At 52.9% G+C, this 19,046-nt stretch overlaps 1 protein-coding gene across 1 annotated transcript; it reads left to right on the top strand.

Moving 5' to 3' along the window:
• Positions 1-17,908, top strand: LOC102698880 (ankyrin repeat and BTB/POZ domain-containing protein 2-like). Its single transcript, XM_015342455.2, has 18 exons — positions 1-558; positions 2,020-2,898; positions 7,262-7,408; positions 7,947-8,151; positions 10,080-10,232; positions 11,523-11,688; positions 12,125-12,214; positions 12,446-12,547; positions 12,634-12,721; positions 13,325-13,457; positions 13,749-13,942; positions 14,359-14,537; positions 14,839-14,944; positions 15,261-15,363; positions 15,780-15,858; positions 16,335-16,403; positions 16,644-16,757; positions 16,956-17,908. The coding sequence occupies exons 2-18, from the start codon at positions 2,034-2,036 to the stop codon at positions 17,163-17,165; spliced, it is 3,003 nt and encodes a 1,000-aa protein (XP_015197941.2). The 5' UTR covers positions 1-558; positions 2,020-2,033; the 3' UTR covers positions 17,166-17,908.
• Positions 17,909-19,046: the final 1,138 nt, after the last annotated feature.

The following is a 19,046-nucleotide window of genomic DNA, read 5'->3' as shown; positions in this document are numbered from 1 at the left end:
ACGAGGAGACAGGCTGTGCTTTTGAAATTAGTTTTACAGTTCAGACGCACCGCAGACATCCTGCGAGAGCGAGAAGGAACATCGTGCGGGACATCATCGGTGTAAAAAAAAGCCTCTTGCTGAGGAAAGTCAAGAAAACGTCCGGCTGACTCTCAGTGACGTCTCAGCGCACGCAGACTGAAAGCCCCGTGTGAGGCAGGCTGTGTAGAAGGGTCTGTAACTCGGTAGGACCGGTCTGGCTAGTTTTTTTTTTCCCCTGCTTGCTCTGTGTTTTCTTTTCAGAAACAAAGCAGCGGAGTGTCGAAAGTCATTGGCTCACTGCTTCGAAATTTGCATTGACTGTCCGGCCCCTTCGCTAAACCTCCGAGTCTCTTACCTGGAACGTCGAACTTTGGACCAGTCAGCCGTCAAAGACTGAGCAGCACGCGAGCTGGGGGAAATTCGGCTTGCATGTGTACATTTTAAACAAACAGCCTGAATCTGAAAGGGGCCGTTATCTGGATCTTCTTAATTAACACCCCAGCGCTTGGATATGTCCCAACTGTAGCGTCAGAGTTGGTAAGTTAAAACAGCATGGTATTTTACATTCTTTTCTAAAAGACTGGCAGGACCTTTATCCCAGACATCTGTCAATCATTAATGGTAGGGATTAGTCTGGTCTCCGGACACAGAGTAGCGTTTTCTGTCTGGAATCTTTTAGACTTGTCTGGGTCTGCGATTCTTCAGGCGAATGTGAGTGACTGTTTCTTGGCTCGGTGGAAGATTCACAGTTGTACTGGGAAAATAAAATGTAGCCTGCAGAATCCCTGAATGTGTATGTACATTCCGATCAATAGGTGTGATTATGGTTGATTTCGAATGTGCACGCAAAGTTAACACAGACCCGCACCGTGTGTCAGCCGAACTTCGCGGCGGGTTATTCAGCTAGCGGCTCGCTCCTTGAATCGTTACCCTGAATGCAGGGTAGAAGACGCTCAGTTATTCACGCTTCTAGTTTTTCAAACTTCACACCTTAAACTGATTTGTCTCTCTCTTAAGAGGTTTTAATCGTTGAAAAAAAGCAACTTCTTGACGTGCGAAATGTTCGTGATCCTAGTTCCTGACTTGCGTCCCATTCATGCAATAGAACAGTAAGTTCTTTGCAATATTACAAAAGTGTTTTGAAACGTCAGCTGCAGTTCCGGAATTAAGTTTGTTTGACCCATTTAAACAGTGTAATTTATTCGTTAAGGGGTGTGTAGTTTGGACGTGAAGCCCGAGCGACAGTCTCCTGGTTTACAGCCAGCCCACAGCGGTCACATACAAAAGCCTATAGCATATGCAAGAAAAGGGATATCAGCAGTGTATCCATAAAAGACAACGAAGAATGGTTTTCCGTGAATTTATTTTTTTATTTGCTGTCTCTGGGATATTTTTGGTGAGAAAAGTGCTTACCAACTGCCAGACTAGTCAGAACACCTTCCTCCTCCACACAGAAGTCTTGCATGTTTATGCAGATCAGTGAGCAGTGAATATTTTCCTTGATGTCTTCTGTCCCTAACTCTGATATCTCCTTTGCCCTAACCTTGAGCTGTGCCTGACACTGAACCTGAGCTCAAACCCTGAGCTTTCCCTGGCACTTACCCTGAGTTCTCCCCAGTACTAACCCTGAGCTTTCTTCAGTACTAACCCTGAGCTGTCCCTGACACTAACCCTGAGCTCTCTCCAGTACTAACCCTGAGCTCTCCCAGTACTAATCCTGAGCTCTCCCCAGTATTAACCTTGAGTTCTCCCCAGTACTAACCCTAAGCTGTCCCTGACACTAACCCTGCGCTGTCCCCAGTACTAACCTTGAACTCTCCCCAGTACTAACCCTGAGCTCTCCCCAGTACTAACCCTGAGCTCTGCCCAGCACTAACCGTGAGCTCTCCCTGGAACTAACCCTAAGCTACTTGAGTCCTGTCAATGCACAGCTGCTCCCTACCTCCCTGCTCTGGCTTGAGAGAGCTCTGCTGATCATTCTCTTGTCTCTTCCTGCAGGAAACTGTCTTGACATGTCCTCTAAATCCAGGGTCCCGGGGTTTCTGATGGAGCTGCCGGTCCAGCGCAAGACTCCTCCTAAGACCTTCGAGGACTTGACTTTGGACTCGGGGTACGGGGGCATGGCGGGGTCATGCCGCTCCTCTGTCCTCTCACTGTCCCCTGGGCCTGGGGACAGCCTATGGACTCTGCCCGGGGACGGGCCTTTCCGCAGGGACCTGGGTGCTGGTGAGTGCCACAACTGCTCTGGGGGGCGACCTGAGGACCTGGAAAAGGTGGCCCCCAAACTACCGCCCCTGGAGCACCTGCCCTGGACAGAGGAGGAAGTGGGGGCTGTGATGAGGAAGTGCCTGCCCTCCTGGACCGTGTCCGAGGGGCTGATCCGGCGCGTGTCCACCTGCCTGGGCCGGACGCTGCTCAGGGTGGCGCGGGAGGCGCAGCGGCTCAGCCTGCTCTGCGGGAAGTGCACCCGGCACGAGGTGCAGACGGCCGCCAAGCTGGTGCTGTCCTGGTCGCTGTCGGAGAGCTGCGTGGCCGCCGGTGTGCAGGCGCTGTCCCTGTGCAGCATGAGCGCCGAGGAGCCCGACGTCCGCAGCAAGAGCGCCCGCTGCGGCCTGGCCTTGTCCGTGGGCCGGTTCTTCCGCTGGATGGTGGACGCGCGCGTGGCGCCCCGGATTCACGAGTTCGCTGCCGTCTACCTGACCGCCGCGGTGCAGGCGCTGCTGGAGGAGCTGTGCAGCCGGCTGGGGCGCGGCCCCGGGGCCGAGGGGGGCCCGCAGGAGGAGGAGGCGGCCCTGGAGCACATGCTGAATAATGACGCGGAGCTCTGGGGACTCTTCCAGCCATACCAGCACCTGCTGTGTGGGAAGACCGCTTATGGTAAGGAGGAGTCAAATCAGCTAGACCAGATCAGGCAGCTAGACCAGTCTTCTGCTCCCAGAGTTAATACAGGCTTGTAACGTGCTACTACACTACTTTACTTCTCTAATGCATCCTTTTGCCTGTGATACTAACCTACTCCCTACCCTGTACTGGTCTTGTGCACTGTAATCGGGTTTCTCTTTGTCTTCAGTGAGTCTGATAGAGCCTCACCTGTCATTGGGCTGGCTCTGGTAGAGCCCTGTAAGCACTGATGGAAACAGCAGAAATAGAAACAAACCCGAGCGCCGTTTATTAACTGGTTTTGATTAAGGCCCAGACTGCTCAGTGGAGGTTTTATTTATCTGTTTCATTTGAAATATTACAGAATTACCTGGAAACAATATTTCAATAGTCACAAGCTGAATCATGAGTTCTGCTCACCGCTGCACCAACATGTTCCTCATTGACAATTGTGCAACAACAGTGAGGAATCTGGTCCAAGTGGTGGGGCCGTGCTAACAGAAGGCAAACGGTCCTGCATGATCAACAGTAGAGAGAGCTGTCCCTGTTCCTGGGGCTTTCACTGCAGAGAGTTAAATTGGCGTCAGACCCCGTGGGTGTCTTGAGGAGTGGAGGTGGGGTTCAGGGGTGAGGGTCTATGGGCTAGGAGTCAGGGGTCGGTTTCTCTGGCTGATACTGAATCATGAGAATACTGACAGCCTCAGAGGAATACCAACTGCCTCATATCTCGAAACAGAGCCTCCCCCGTCTTCCTCGAACTCTCAGCACTGAATCATCCCTGTTTCCTGTTTCCCAGTGACTCCATGCTGATTTCATTCAATAAAGCACAAGAGATCCTCTGTCCTGCCTGAGGCTGAAATGATCTGGTCAGAGAGGGTCATTTGCTCTGCCCCCGTCCGGCATACCAAAGACGACACTTGTGCAATCCTCAGTCTTCTGAGAATGGCTACAGGGGTTAGAATCCTTCAGGACACCTAAGACACAAAGTCACAAACTCTGGTATCAGCAACCCTGTGTTGATGTTGCAGTGGAGCCTGCTATTTCCTAGAATGAATGTGTTTTTTGCAAACTTAGAAGAGGGTGAAGGCAGTAGCTGCATGTCACAGGTTGCAAGCACACCTAGAAAATCCCGTTTTTTAAGTTTTAAATTAATGCAGATCCTGCACGGCGCTTACAGGCTTTTATAGCGCAGGGTGTAGAAGGCAGGACGAAGCAGAATTATTTAAAGAAACAGTAACAATGATTCCAAAACAAGGCCAGGCTGAAGAAGACTGGAAGGGGACACGAAGACACTTGAAAAGATTCCTGTGCTAACTAGAGAAAAGCCATTTCTGTAGGCATCTCTGTACTGTTATGTAACAGAAGAGCCAGTCTCACATAAGGCTTCCGTTTTAACCTGAGTGCAATTTCCGATGCTAGCTGCGCCATGGGAACTTGGATTAACAGATTGTTTGGCTTTACTCTGCGAAACTGCGCCCGAGGACGTGTCTTCGGAAACATGAGAGACAGAAGGGAAGAAAGCATCTTGCAAGACCGCGGGCCTCTGAACCAGGACCCACATTGTGTGGGCGTGCTGTTAGCATCACAGTGCAGGAGCGCAGAGTGAGGTTAGCGCTCCCGCGGCCTCTAGGCCAACTCACAGCTGTGCTGCATTGTTCTTTTTTTCAAAGTCTTCTCTTCCTGCGCCCACATGCCTGGTCTCACTTGGGTGAGTCTGCTCTCGTAGCCTCTGTCTTCAGCTCTCGCTCCGATCTGAGAGATACAGTTGTTTTCTTTTTCATTCTTCTGCCCCGGCTCTCCTCTCTGACAGTTCCAGCACTTTCCCATCGGAGCGGCTTGGCTCCGTGCCTGGCCCAAGGAGCGCCAGGGCGTGCCGGCTGCACACACTCCAAGGTCCTGCTGGAATGTGGAGGTGCGTGTGTGCAGCGTGGGCGGGAGGGGATCTGGGGTTCCTCTCAGTGTGCACCCCATTCCCATCACACAAGCTGTTGTCTCCTTGCAGAAAAAGGGGCCCCCTTGTACTGGGACTTTTTTCCAGGGCTTTACGTTCGTACAAAGCAATAGCTTGATTAATGGCCGGTCATTTCCTTTTTGTTTTAAATCTCATTTTCCAGCCTTAGCAAAAACACTAATCTGAGATGTTGCTGATTCTTAATCACTTAAAAAAAAAGCCCAGATTGCGCATGTGGGACAGATTATCTGTTACAAGGAAATGAACGTCTGGGCTTTGCAGCCTTGGCAAAACCCAAGACAAGGACATGGATTTACAGAGGCAGGATTGGAGTGGCTGAGAAGCCCCGCCTCTCTTAAAGACCTTGCTGTCTTTGTCAGCTCTGGCCTCGTCCTGAACCAGCCAGCAGAAAAATGATGAAGGGCACGGAGGTCGAGCCACTGCTGAGTGAAGCTGTTTCTCACAAACAATGGGGTTAGTGGGCGAAAGGGGCTTTGAAAATAGCTAAGCTGGGCTAAAGCAAAGAACAAAAGAGCTGCTGTTGTGCTCAGATGTGCGGGGTGGCTGGCCGTGGCGTGACAGAGCAGGAACAGGAGAGACTGAGCCCACCGGCACAGAGCAGTTAGCTTAGCCAGCCCTTTTCCTGCTGGACTGTCCGGCGGGGATTAATCACAGCTGCCTGGAGCATGGCCACCACAGCTCTGGTGGGTTTGCTGGGTACACCTGGGTAAGCCTGCGTATGCCAGGCTAGGCCTATAGGAAAGGCACGGCCTCAGGCACCAGCGTTGCCCTCCGCCACGCGCCATGCCTTTAAAAGGTCACAGAACGGGATCGAGTCTTCAATGAATTGTGAAGAGTTGTAACTCACAAAAAATACACAAAGGACAGAAAAAGGATATACCCACAGACAAAACTAGAACTCCTGTCAGAGGGAATGGCAGGGCATGAAGCACTGAAGACGGTTTATTTTCTGGCACACGTGTGCTGGAGTCTCTGGAGGAGGCAGAGGGAGGGGGAGTGGGAGGAGGAGAGAGTGGCGGGGTGGAGAGAGTCTTTTCGCTACTTTCCTCCACAGGAAACTGTCACATGGTCCCCCCCCTCCCCACTGTGCTGCTATTTTTACACCCCCAGGTGGAAACTACAGCATCTTCCTCTCCATCTCATGATCTCTGTAGGATCTGTGGTAAAAATAAATCTCAGTCAGAGTGACGTGGCACAGATTACGAGGGGGTGCACCTATCTCCTGGGGACTCCATCAGCCGAGTGACGAATCTAGAGGATAGAGGACTGAAACTGAACCCCTTTTGTGGTTATATTGTGACCTCATTGACCTGAGAATCCCCTGTCTCGAAAAAACAAACCTGTGACCTGTGTGACCTCTGGGACTGGCTGCTGTGTTGTCAGAGGCAGGCGAGCAGCTGTCCTGCTGGCTCATCTCCGGCGCTCCTGTGTCAGTCTGAGCACCAGATAAGAGCCAACGCTCTAATTTCACTAACACCGCCTTGATATTTACGGATGCTGACACCTCGGTTTCAAAGGGAAAAGAAAACTGGAAAGTGGCTGTCTTGGTGTCATTTCTAATCTGCTTTTTAAAACGAATCTGACCGTGATAACGTGTGAGGTAAGGAGCAAGATGAGGTCACTTCCTGGAAGCTTCTGGTGGTGTGCCGCCTCTAGGCCCGACACAACCTCTGGCTCCGGAGGGCGAGCGCGGCCCGGGTCGCGGCTCAGTGCTGTCCTGTCTGGTGGCCCGGTTCTGGCGGAGCAGCAGGGGACCATGAGGATCCTGGACTGAACTGCCTTTCCCTCACGGACAAGAGAGGGAACAACAACGTTCTTCCGTTTCTGTGAAATGAGGCCAAGGCAGGCTTAGGCTGAAAGGCTGTGATGTCATTTTCTCCCCAGTGGGCAGCAGGATCTGTGGGTTTTCCACAGCATTGTGGTTCACTTCCTCTTTACTGTCAGCTCTGGGGTGTGATAGTGACAGACAGCTTTCAACATGATGGAACATCCACATTTACCTGGTGACCTGGTGTGCTCCTGCAACCGAAAGGATCTCTCTTCCCTCTTTCTCTCCGTGGGCTCTGTGGGAATTTGTGAACGCTTTTCCTTTCTGTTTTGAACCCATTGAATCAACAGAAATAAGTCTGACTCCCACTGTTACACAGTCCTAAATGCGGCCTGACCACGTTCCTCGGAGATGTTAACGAGACCATCAGGCTTTGTCATGTTTTTTGATTAAGGAAAAATGCGAGGGCATAAACTTTACTTTACCAGAAATTACATATGATCACGTCCTTGAGTATAGAATTTCCGAACTGCTGTCGCACTGGGATGACAGCACATCTGTGCTATCATTGATTCCACCCTCGCTGTTCTCTGACCCCCCTGCCTCTCCTGTTTCCCTAGACACCCCGGTCCTGCCCTCCTATGTCAGCGTGTACACTCGGGGGTCCCTGGGTCGCCCCGGCAGCACCTCGCCCCTGGGCCCCACGGAGCTGCAGAGCCTGGAGCACAGCCTGCTGACCAGCACGGTGGACAGCGTGGCCGAGCTGAGTGAGTACTGAGAGCCCGAGGACAATACTAATGTCATCCCTGACAAAGAGAGTGTGAAAGAGTCCTGTCTGGACTCGTGAAAGGAGACGCACCAGCCAGGGTGGGGAGCTGAGCCGAGCCGAGCCGTGGGTGAGTCACTCTCAGCTGACGGGCACTGGGGTGGCGAGAGAAACCCCCCAGGAGCTCCCACTCCCCGCGAGTCCCCCGCCTGCCAGGTCCCCACGCGCTGCCGCGTGACCGCGGTCTGTGAGCGCGTGAGCGAGTGTGCGCGCGCGTCAGGTAGAGTGGGCGGAAGGCAGGGAGGAAACGCTGTCGAGTCTGCGGCCTGGTCCCCAGACCGGCGGAGAGTCTTAAAGCAACAGAAGGGGATAGGATACAGAAGGATGTAAAAGCACTGTGAATTCATGGTAGATTCCCGGGGGACACTCTTCAGATTTCTGTCTGTAAACCCTTAGATCACTGGTCTATCGGCTGTGCTCTTTGTCTTCCCAGACATGGCTATAACTGTTGTTCTGATATCTCTCCCTCTGCCCTCCAGGCGCTCTGGTCATCAACGCCATGTACTGTTTACAGCGGCTGGGCTCTTGCAACCCCGGAGGGATGTTCCAGCTGCACTTCAGGCAGGGGGCGCTGTCCTGGGAGCCCGAGGCCCTGCACAGCTTGTTTTACTACACCCGCAGGCGCCCGGCCGAGTGGGACAGCGCGCAAGCCGAGCCCCGCCGCGTGCGGCTCACCAGCGACAGGTGAGAGCTTGTCCGGCTGCCCCCACCTCCCCCTCCCGCCAGGTGCTGCCGTCAGGGCTGCCTGGCGGTGATGTCATGGCGTCAGACGGCCGGAGCCGGCTGAGTGCTGCTCTGCCTCTCCTGCCAGCCCCCGGGGGAGAACCTCCAGAGAGGGAGTTTCCCGACGCACCTCTGAACCCCCGTCAGTATGACACAGAACACACTTCTCTTGCTCGCCGTTAAGGCTACTGATCAAAACAGGCTGCTGCTGCTAAGTCATCGTGCTTGTTGTTGTGGGGAGAAGAGATCCATATATAAGACTCCTTGTGTTTTCTAACTCTGCCTTGGTGTGGGGTGTGGCTGTTTGAGTAATTCTTGCAGGCAGACGAGAGTCATGAACAGCTCACAAGGCTCTGTCACAGTCTGGGCTGCAGGTCTTGTGATGTGGGAATGAATAGCGCCTTCGTGTGCTGGAAAGGCAGCAGGTAGCCTGTCTGTGGGCAGGACTGGGTACCTGTCTCTGGCCCGGGCCTACTGGTGCCAAGGTGCTATACCTCTGTCTGTGGGCAGGACTGGGTACCTGTCTCTGGCCCGGGCCCGCTGGTGCCAAGGTGCTGTACCTCTGTCTGTGGGCAGGACTGGGTACCTGTCTCTGGCCAGGGCCCGCTGGTGTCAAGGTGCTATACCTCTGTCTGTGGGCAGGACTGGGTACCTGTCTCTGGCCCGGGCCTACTGGTGCCAAGGTGCTATACCTCTGTCTGTGGGCAGGACTGGGTACCTGTCTCTGGCCCGGGCCTACTGGTGCCAAGGTGCTATACCTCTGTCTGTGGGCAGGACTGGGTACCTGTCTCTGGCCCGGGCCTACTGGTGCCAAGGTGCTATACCTCTGTCTGTGGGCAGGACTGGGTACCTGTCTCTGGCCCGGGCCCACTGGTGCCAAGGTGCTGTACCTCTGTCTGTGGGCAGGACTGGGTACCTGTCTCTGGCCCGGGCCCGCTGGTGCCAAGGTGCTGTACCTCTGTCTGTGGGCAGGACTGGGAACCTGTCTCTGGCCCGGGCCCGCTGGTGCCAAGGTGCTGTACCTCTGTCTGTGGGCAGGACTGGGTACCTGTCTCTGGCCCGGGCCCGCTGGTGTCAAGGTGCTGTACCTGTAACTCTGTCTCTGCTGTTCTGAACCAGGCCAACACTTGAACCAGGCCAGTCTGCTGTTCAAAAACACAAACCCAACAGTTACAACTGAGGGGGAGGGGATGGACAAAAACGCTGACTAACAAGCTGTGATATTTGGTGATTCCCACAATCTCAGGCTGCAGTAGTCGGAGAGTACAGAGAAACAGACGCTTGAGTAAATTATGACACAAGGGAGATAAATGCTCTAGACCAGCAAAGGTCAACATGAACAATAACAAAGAGGGAAATGGAATTTTTTTCAAAGTTTCGCTTCTGTGTGATCCCTTAGCAGCTGGTGGGAGGTGATTTCCCAGCGCGTCCCGAAACGGTGTGGTTCTGACAGTGAGGGGAGCTGGGTCGAACTGGTGTGGTGTTCCCCTGTGACTTCCAGTCCAGCCCCTCTTCATTTCCCCTCCTAATGCTTCATTGAGCGTGAGACCTCAAGAAAGGTTAGAAGCGAGAGGAGCCAATCTGCCCCTCCAGCCTCTCAGGCAGTTAGTAGCTCATTGATCCCAGGATCTCTTCCAGTTTTTTGAAAGGTGCCAGGGTCTCAGCTTCAACAGCATGTTGGATAGCCTGTCCCACATCCCAGCAACCCTTTCCTCCAGCGGCCTCTCCCTTCTCTGTAACTGCTCCTCATCCTCCTCAGTTGACATCACTGCACTTCATTCCTGCGGTCCCTTTGATAGAGGACACCCTCTTGTTCTGCGTCTTGCTGTGCAGAGTATAGCTGTCTCGTCGTAGTGGGTCAGACTGTAGCGGCCTCTTTCTCTCTCCAGCCCAGAGATGGCCCTGCCGCCCCTGGGGGAATGGCTGCGTGTGTGCCTGGCGTTTGCGGAGCACCGACACAGCCAGACCGTGGACAGTGGGGATGTCCAGCAAGCAGCCCGTCTTCTCCTGCCGGGGGCCGACTGCGAGCCGCGCCCACTCAGGTACCAACCTGGCCGACTGAGGGCCTGTCTCTCTATCTGCATCCCAAGCACACTGTACCTGGGAACAAACAGTCTCCCGAGTCCGACTCTTCATTTGTCCATGGATCAATGGACTGTCCGTGCTCTTTTGAGAAGGCTGGTGTTTGATTTCTTTCTGGGTTACCAGCAATCTGTAGGACTGTTGATTCAGCTGTATTCACATAGAACGGTGACACTGGTTGTTTTAGTGATTAGTCAGTCATGGTTCTCTCAAAGAAGTGATTTCCCAGAAGTCTGTCTGCTTCCTGTGACATCACAGATAGACATGCCGTTTCTCCAATCAGCACTAGCACTCTTGTGCATTGTTACGGAGTTAGATGAGTGATGGGAAGGGTGTGTGGCAGGGGCATGTCTGCACCTGCTCACTTTGCCTGTGAGGTCCAGGATTTATTTCCTCATAAAAGAGATACAAAATAAGTGACAAAGACAAGATATTGATGTACTTCAGGGCAGCAAGCGTGAATTTCTTCAGAACTGCTGGCAGCAGATGGCGGTAGTTTCCTCTTCTGCTGAAGTTGGGCTGGTGCCCAGCAGGCAGCCGGCCATTGCACACCTGGAAGGCTGTCTGACCTGGATCTCAGCCCAGCCCCTCGCTATTCTGTGCCAAAATAGTTCACTGAAACCGCGGTTAGAATTTAGAAATGGAAAATAAACCTGCCCTGTGCCTCTCACTCTCCCGAGGGCTGCGATATGCCCAGGGGGGCCCGCGTCAGCCTGTGGTTTGGTCATTTTGAGCGGCAGGAATGCGAGGAATGGAGGCAACAGCTGTATCCCAGCTGTGTGCCAGGCTGGTGTGCATCATGCACAGCGCTCAGTCCAGGTGGAAAAGTACAACTGTGGTCATTTAGTAAATATTCTGCAGGATTATTCGATGGTGATCACATTTAAGAAATATATAGCTCTCAATTTGTGGTGAAAGATTAAATTCCTAGATAAAGCCTGGTCCTGTAGTTTGTGTCCTGGTATGTGTAGTAGGATAGAAACTATTTAGTACTGAACTCTTCAAAAACAGCAAATCAAAACCTGTTATGGGGGTGTCTCTTCTTTTTATACAGAAATATGGGTTTACAAAGAATCAAACTTGTGATTTCAGTGTATGGCGTTATTTTGGACCTCCTGCTTGGGGCAGCAGCCCTCACCCGTGCCCTCCTCTCTCCCCGGTGTCCCTCTCTCTCTCCCCATGCCCCTCTCTATCCCCCCTCTCTCTCTATCCAATGTGACCCTCACTCCCCACTTTTTCCCCTCTCTCAGGGTGGAGTGCTGCCTCTACGCCTCTAAGCGGCTGGAGCCTGTGGTGGCAGAACAGGCCCTGCGCTGGAACCTGGCCTTTCGGATGCTGAGCTGCGGGCGGACAGACCTGGTGGCCCCAGCTAAGGCCCTGCTGGGTCCTGACGGCATCAACACCCTTAATGATCAGGTACTGCCAGCCTGGCTCTGAACCAGCTCCGACCCGACGCCTGCACTGCCCTGTACACCTGCAGAGTCAGGGTGGGAGTGGTGTGCCACAGTGAAGTATTCACTACTGTTGCAGTCATGAGGCTGTAGGCACTGTTATAGTTTTCTAATCCGTATGCAATGTAATTCTACTCCTGTAGTTAAAGGATCCTGTCATTTAAAAGGAATCATGTGCCACAGCAGTGAAGCACAGTAGTGTGATAGTGTAATTGTGACAGTGAACAGGTGAACACATCGAGGTTTATGCAGCTGTGGTAGAAGAAAAGGTTAGTAAAGCAAGGCGATTGTGTGATATGAACAGAGTCAGAGGTCAGAGAGCTTGGCATTCAGCCTGATGCAACTCATTGTGGACTTGCCTGTCTCCCCTGTGCCCCGTTAACTGTGTCCTCTCTCCACAGGGCCTGTCCCCTCTCATGTACGCCTGTGCCAGTGGAGATGAGGCCATGGTGCAGGTGCTGCTGGACGCCGGTGCGTCTGTGGACCTGCTGGTGGGTACCTGTACACTGGGCACGGTGGTGGCACAGTGGAGGGTGTGCAACCTGGGACAGTGTAGATTTTCCAAAGTACATTTTCCTGCTCCTGGCACTCAAGTGTGTGCTGGCACCTGTTCTACTTCAGCTCTCAGTATATTAATCTCTCTGAAATTCAGGGCTCCGAAAAAGGTGTTGGGTACTTCCAGTGAGGGGTGGCAAGGTTGTAACGCCTGTGTTTCCCTCCAGGTCCCCTGCGGGATACAGAAGGCACGCTGCGCCCACCCTGAGACGCGTCGCTGGACTGCCCTCTGCTTCGCCGCCGCCTTCGGACACACCTCCATCGCACAGGTACCCAGCCTATACACCTGCCTGCAGCACAGAGGGGTCTCGGGCTCGTCCTGGACGTCCTGTTCTGACTGGGCTCTCTATTTCAGCTCCTGCTGGACTCGGGCGCTGATGTGGACGGCTGTGTGGGTGAGAGCGAGGGGGCCGAGTCCCCCCTGCAGCTAGCTGCTGCCGCAGGTCAGTTCTTTCACTGTCTGAGCACAGGCACGGTGACGTCTAAACACAGGCCCTGTGTTGAACACGTGGTCCTGGTCTCTGCACTGTCTGAACCCAGGCCCTGCGCTGTCTGAACATGGGCCCTGTGCTGTCCAAAGCTGGGCCCTGCGCTGTCCTAACCTGGGCCCTGCGCTGTGTGATCCTGGTCTCTGCACTGACTAAAACCTGGCCCTGCGCTGTCTGAACCTGGGCCCCGCGCTGTGTGATCCTGGTCTCTGCACTGTCTAAACCCGGGCCCTGTGCTGTCTGAACTTGGGCCCTGTGCTGTCCTAACCCGGGCCCTGTGCTGTGTGATCCTGGTCTCTGCACTGTCTAAACCCGGGCCCTGTGCTGTTTGAACCCAGGCCCAGCTATTTCTAAACCAAAGCCCTGCTATCTATAGTCAATGCTGCTCATTTCCAGTAATGAACTTCTGGCAGTAAGACCTTCTGTTTGTAATGAGATCTTACTTACAGTACCTGTTCCCAGTTTAGCCGGGGACTATTAAGCCTGCAAACTGGACAGTAGAAAGTCTCTTTAAGAATATTTGACTGACCACAGGTCTGTCTTCCCTCTCTCCTGCAGGTCACTACGAGCTGGTCTCCCTGCTGCTGGAGCACAGCGCTGACCCCCTCTCAGGGTCCTGCAAGCCAGGGGGCGACACCTCCCTGCACGGGACCTCCAGTGCCTTTGCCCTGGCGGCGGCACACGGGCACAGGTGAGGGGCAGCTGTACTTGCTCTCGAATGTGTCCCTGTTAGCAAAAAGCGGATGTCATGTTCTGTGGAACCGTGGGCCGTGTGGGGGCAGAGTGGGGTTGCTGTGCTGTCAGTACTGACCTGAGAACACAGGCTGGTAATAACCAAGGGGAGGTGGATCAACACTTGATGCTGGCAGACAGGCTGTGTCTTGACGGCTTGCAGAGGTCAGCCCCCAGGCAGCTGTCTGCTGTGTGATTATGGGATCAGTGGCAGAGTAAAGCCAGAGCCCCGGTGTTTCCTGTGTTTCAGGAATGTGCTGAGAAGGCTGCTGATCCAGCCCACCAGCGACATCCTCACGCTGGAGGACATGCTGGCGGAGGGGGCGGGGGGCGGAGCCCAGTCCCGCCGCATGGGGCGCGCTCAGAGGAGGGCCCTGCAGGAGGCGCTGTTCCATAGCGTCGAGCACGGCTACATTGACATCGCACTGGAGCTGCGACAGCAAGGTGAGGGGAGTGGGGGTGGTTTCATTAGTTATATATTTTTTAACTGAGTATTGTGCAGCTGTTACACAGCCAGCAATTTGTACTGAAGGCTGGAACAAATCTCGAGGTTGTGCTGGACAAGATCTGTTTATAAGGGATTAAGAATGCTGTTAAAGAATCCTGAATAAGAACAACACAGCCTGTATTACACAGATTTAAGCCTTTTACTGTCACAACCCAGCAGAGCTTATAGGTTTGTCTAAATCACCAGTTACTAAACTAACAGGAGAGGCTGTTAAATTGATCCAGTTAAGCCAGTTAGGGACGGAAGTGGGTTGTTAGCTGGGGAGGAGGGAGACTGGAGCGCGCCGAGCTGTGACTGTGTGTGGGTGCCAGCTGGGCCACGTGATGCTCACCAGGCTCTTCTCCCCCCTCAGAGGCTGTTCCCTGGACTCTGCACACCTGGCTGCAGTGCCTGCGCTCCTCCTTCACACAGCACCGCTGGGACGCGACACACAGCCTGCTGGGAGATTTCTCCAGCCTGCGGGAGGTGTACAGCAACGAGATGGTGTTGGAAGGGCTGCCCCTCCTCATCCACATCCTGCAGTGCTGCCAGGTAAGGACTGTGGGCGGGCCAGGACAACTGTGAAGCTTTTGTTTTAAACTCTGTATGATATTGCTTTTGCAAGGAGGGTGAATCGTTTGTCTTGGTATTGACAAGAAAAAAATACTTTTGTTTGTCCACCTAAACCTGAATCGTCCCTCTCATTCTTCTCTTTAACCAAATTTACTAACTGTTCTGTTGCATCTGAAGGATCAGAATACTGGGGTGTAGGTTGAGCTTTTCTCAGCTGACTCAGGAGCTCAGCCTCGGGCATGGCGACACGGCTCTGACCTCTGACCTCTGTCTGTTTCAGAGTGAGTCCACCGGCCAGCTGCTGGCTACCATCCTGTCCTGCTGCTACGGGCCCTACCCCGTCCCCACAGTGCACGACAGCGCCCCCGCACATCGCCCCCGGCGCGGTATGCTCCTCCTTTCAATTCAGGCTTCATTTCAGTGACTTGACTGATCGTTTGATTTTACATTCTCAAAGCTTCTGCTTGGTGCTCCCTTGGAGAGCCATCTAGTCTTGAAGTTTCAGTCATTTAGTGCAATATTTCTCCAGCAGGAGGTGGGATCAAAACCCTTTTCTCAGTAGCTGAGTGGATGTTCACTCGCTGAAAACAAGTGTTGTTTTCGTTTTGATGGTTCAGACCAAGAGCACACAGAGCAACTTGCATGACTTGATCTGGCTGATCTAGGAGCCTGTAACTGACATCTGCTTCTCCTCTGCTCCAGGTTCTGCTTGTCTGAACAATAAAGAGACGTCCGACCTCACCTTCCTGGTGGAAGGGAAGCCATTCTACGCCCACAGGGACCTGGTTTCATCTGCCTCCCCCAGGTGAGGAGGCCTGTGCACTTGCCCCCAGAGGTCAGGCTCCTGAATGCCTGGGGCAGGAGAGTAGGGGCTGCACCCCAGAGAGAGCTGGCACACACAGGCAGGGCCTCTAACCAATAAATGTGTCAGTCATATCATACATTAGAAATGATGCTCAAGCTTTGCAACACACTAGTAAGGTCTTAGTTAGAATATTGTATTCACTGGCCTCCTTCAGGAAGTGAATGGCTGAACCTTTAGATTTGTTTAGCTTTTAACTACCAAACCAGCATGTTTCTTCTGTTTATCATTGAGGCTGCTCTCGGCCTGAAACAGGACCAGTTCTTTGTTACTGTCAGAGGCGCGACTCTGCTGGCTGTATTGCGAGAGCACTGTATTGCGAGAGCTGGCTGTGGCTCAGTCTCTCTCTTCCTCCACAGCCTGCAGAAGCTGGTCTCCAACACCGCCCAGCCCCCTGGCCAGGTGGAGATCAGGGATATGAAGTTCCACACCTTCCAGGTAAGGATGGCATGGGTGTGGTGGAGTTCGTGGAGTTCGTCTGTGTGGGGCCAGATAAAAGTGCATTCAGAAAGAGGAATAAATTCAGCACTTTCAGTATTTTAGAAAGAGGAATTCAATCAGCACGTTCCATCTAAGGATTGTGTAATTTAACACTATAAGAGAGGTCCAGAGGGGCTGTTTGTGGAATCTGTTGCAGTAGGCTGGTGTGGCAGAGGGGTTTATATGCATCAGTGCTCCTCCTCCTTTCCAGTCCAGGAGAGTCTTCCCCTTTCCCTTTCATTTCCAATTGCTTGTGAATTAATTGGATTGGTAATTGGCTTAATTGGCCTTAATTACCACTTGTCTAAAGCTTTTTATCGTTGTGAGGATGTCAGGGCCAGGGGTGAGGAGCACTGATGCGCAGCTCCCCCTTGAGGTCACTGGTGGAATGTGGTGCATCAGGAGTCTTCATTGCACCCTGTGTCTCTTTGCAGCTAGTGATGCAGTACATTTACAACGGGGGGACCGAAGGGCTGCACATCAGCCAGCAGGATGCTCTGGAGGTAAGGCTACATGGGAATCAGTGGGGATCAAACTTTGGGATCCTAGGATCACATTGTCTCCTCCAAAGAATACTCTGCCTGAAGAAAACCAAAAATGACAGAAACCGAGTAATTCACCGTCTTGTGACTTGTGCATTAACCTCAGCATGCTTCCTGCCTGCATGCGCTGACTTCATGACATTCACACACTAGAGGTCAGAGTTCAGATGTCAACAGTGTCCCATCTCCGTCCTCCCCCAGGTCCTTCACGCAGCCCATGTCTTCCGGCTGAAGGCCCTGAAGAGACACTGCGAGATGCTCTGTTCCAAGTACATCTACCCTGCTGAGGCCGTCAGGATCTACCAGCAAGCCAAGGTGTGGTGCCTGTGCCCCTTAGCTCCTCGAATCACTGCCTGGGAGAGTCTCTGATGTGCTTGAGCTTAGTTCTTTCCATGCTTTGTCCTGGCTGTATTGCTCTTGTATTGTGTCCAGGCTTATGAACAAGTGTGTGAAAAGTCTTCTCTGTAACCCTTTTCCATCTGCGTGCTGCTCATTTCTCCTCCTCTCTCCCAGCTGTGCCAGGCCTTGGAGCTGAAGGCCTTCTGCGAGGGCTACTTCCTGAAGAACCTGGCCGTCCTCCTGGAGGTCAGCTGCTTCCGCTGCCTCCTGCAGGGCAGCGACAGTACTGCGGCCGACGACAGCCTGGCTCACGACCTCCTGCAGACCCTGACCTCCAGGATGAACGCCATCCACCAGCCCACTGCCAAGGAGACCACGGTGTAGAGGGAACAGGCAGGCAGGGCAGAAGTGCAGAGGCCCTGGCTGTGTGGCCAGTGAACAACACACACTGCTGTCACGGGGCTCCTCTGAGCACACTGGGTGACAGAGCCAGCCCAGAAACAGGCTAGGGACACTACTGCTGCTCTTAATCGTCACCTTTCCCCTGAGCTGCGCCTGAATGCCTTTCCATCTGCTTTTGGGAGTATGAAGGACAGATTAAAGTTGCTCAGTTTTCATTTCTGATGCTAAAAGGACTAAATCGGAAGTGAGGGGGCAGTTAAATGACAATAATTGGCTGTTTGGCCCCAGCAGCAGTCTCCATGTGGAGAGTGCGCCCCCTGCTGTCCGAAGTGCCGCTCCTGCCTGGCGTGATCTGAGAGAGCTGGTATCTCCCTCTGCCTCTGGTATATTGCAGCTCGATGGGGCAGTGCCTGGAATACCCCCTCACCCCCCCAGAGGGGACCCCCTTTTCCCCAGAAGGGAAAGTGGGTGTGAAGAAGCTGCTGCAGGGCTGCAGCAGTGTGAGGGGTACAAACAGGCAGTCGGGGTGTATTCACTGACCCACTTGTTGACAAGGTGTCGCTGGCCGGTGCTGATCGCTATTCCCAGTGGATGTGCAATACTGTGAAATAGTTCACCCCCACCTTTTCAGTTTTGTAATTTAACTATTTTTGGAGTTTTATTTAATGGCATTTTTATGTTTATTTGGATATATTAAAAGGTGTCTAATTAAAGATATGCATTTATGGCGAGGTGTGAGATTAGTTTTTTAAGAAGGTGGCTCTCCGCTTGACAGTTTCAGACTTTGCTCCTTCAGGTCAAAGGTCAGCAGAGCTCCATCCCTCCACAGCTCCTGATGGAGTCCCAGAACTGACCCATTACATGCTCTAGAGTTACCGCACAATCCACAGACTCCGAGAGCACACAGACACCAGAATTCAGAATGTTTGGACGAAGAGTTATGAGTCTCGTGCTTTAAACGTTCAATGACCAGTTTTGCAGCTCTCTACTTCTTTTTCTTAATCTTGACGAATGAAAGGCCAAAAGAAGATTATTGCATGAGAAATAGTCAACAGAGCATAATCATGTGCTCATCCCCTCGGCCCGGGGCCGAGGACTGTACCCCGACCCCACACCAGGCACAGCAGACTCCCTGCTGATCAAATGGCTGGGATTCTAACGGGCAGCAGAGCCAGAGAAGCCGAATTAATCAAGCCACTATCCGACTCTTGAGCAGGGGCGTAGCCAGGAATTGATTTTTGCGTGGGCCTGTGCAAAAGTGGGTGGCCCTGGGCTCTAACTGTCCGTCCTGCCAGCATAGGGGCACCCCTCCAATTTACAATGCAATCGAGAGGTATAATCAAACAGCAGAATGAGCGGAACCTTATATATACATACCGTCTCTCTCTCACCACCCAGGTTTAGCAACAATTACCTAGGCTGCCGAACGCTACTGTGTCACGGCGGACACACACAAACAGTCAGTGCCTACTTCTGTTGTGAGGTTTTGACTTTCTAGACCAGACGCAGGAGTCAGGGCTTGGAATTGAATATGGCGATAAATCTCGTCACTGTCTCTAGAATCGGCAAATTCCCGTTCAAATGACAGCCAATTTGCAAAGCTCTCTCAGATGAGGACTTTGTCTTTAGCTAAAGAAAATCTCCAAGAGCTAATTTTCACGTGTTGCTTGTAACAGTTCTAAGTATTCCGTATGCCTGTTTTTAGATTGTTCAGTAGTTTTATATGGAAGCCCGTTTCCGCCAGGGAGTAAAAAAAAATGCTATGGTATCTCAGAATTGCGACTTCGAAATAGCCCATATTTCATTGTCTGTCCTTTTGTTATTGGAACGGATTCGGGTTCTAGGGCTTGTGCCCTCGCCGCT

This window comes from Lepisosteus oculatus, chromosome 5, assembly GCF_040954835.1.
Source record: "Lepisosteus oculatus isolate fLepOcu1 chromosome 5, fLepOcu1.hap2, whole genome shotgun sequence".
Lineage (NCBI taxonomy): Eukaryota > Metazoa > Chordata > Actinopteri > Semionotiformes > Lepisosteidae > Lepisosteus > Lepisosteus oculatus.
This window is presented reverse-complemented; position numbering and strand designations above follow the sequence as displayed.

Excerpts from the sequence above, each read along its gene's own strand:
- LOC102698880 (XM_015342455.2), top strand. The coding sequence starts at position 2,034 with ATGTCCTCTAAATCCAGGGTCCCGGGGTTTCTGATGGAGCTGCCGGTC. Across the intron at positions 12,215-12,445 it reads GTGCGTCTGTGGACCTGCTG|GTCCCCTGCGGGATACAGAA; the intron begins GTGGGTACCTGT and ends GTTTCCCTCCAG. Across the intron at positions 16,758-16,955 it reads GGATCTACCAGCAAGCCAAG|CTGTGCCAGGCCTTGGAGCT; the intron begins GTGTGGTGCCTG and ends CCTCTCTCCCAG.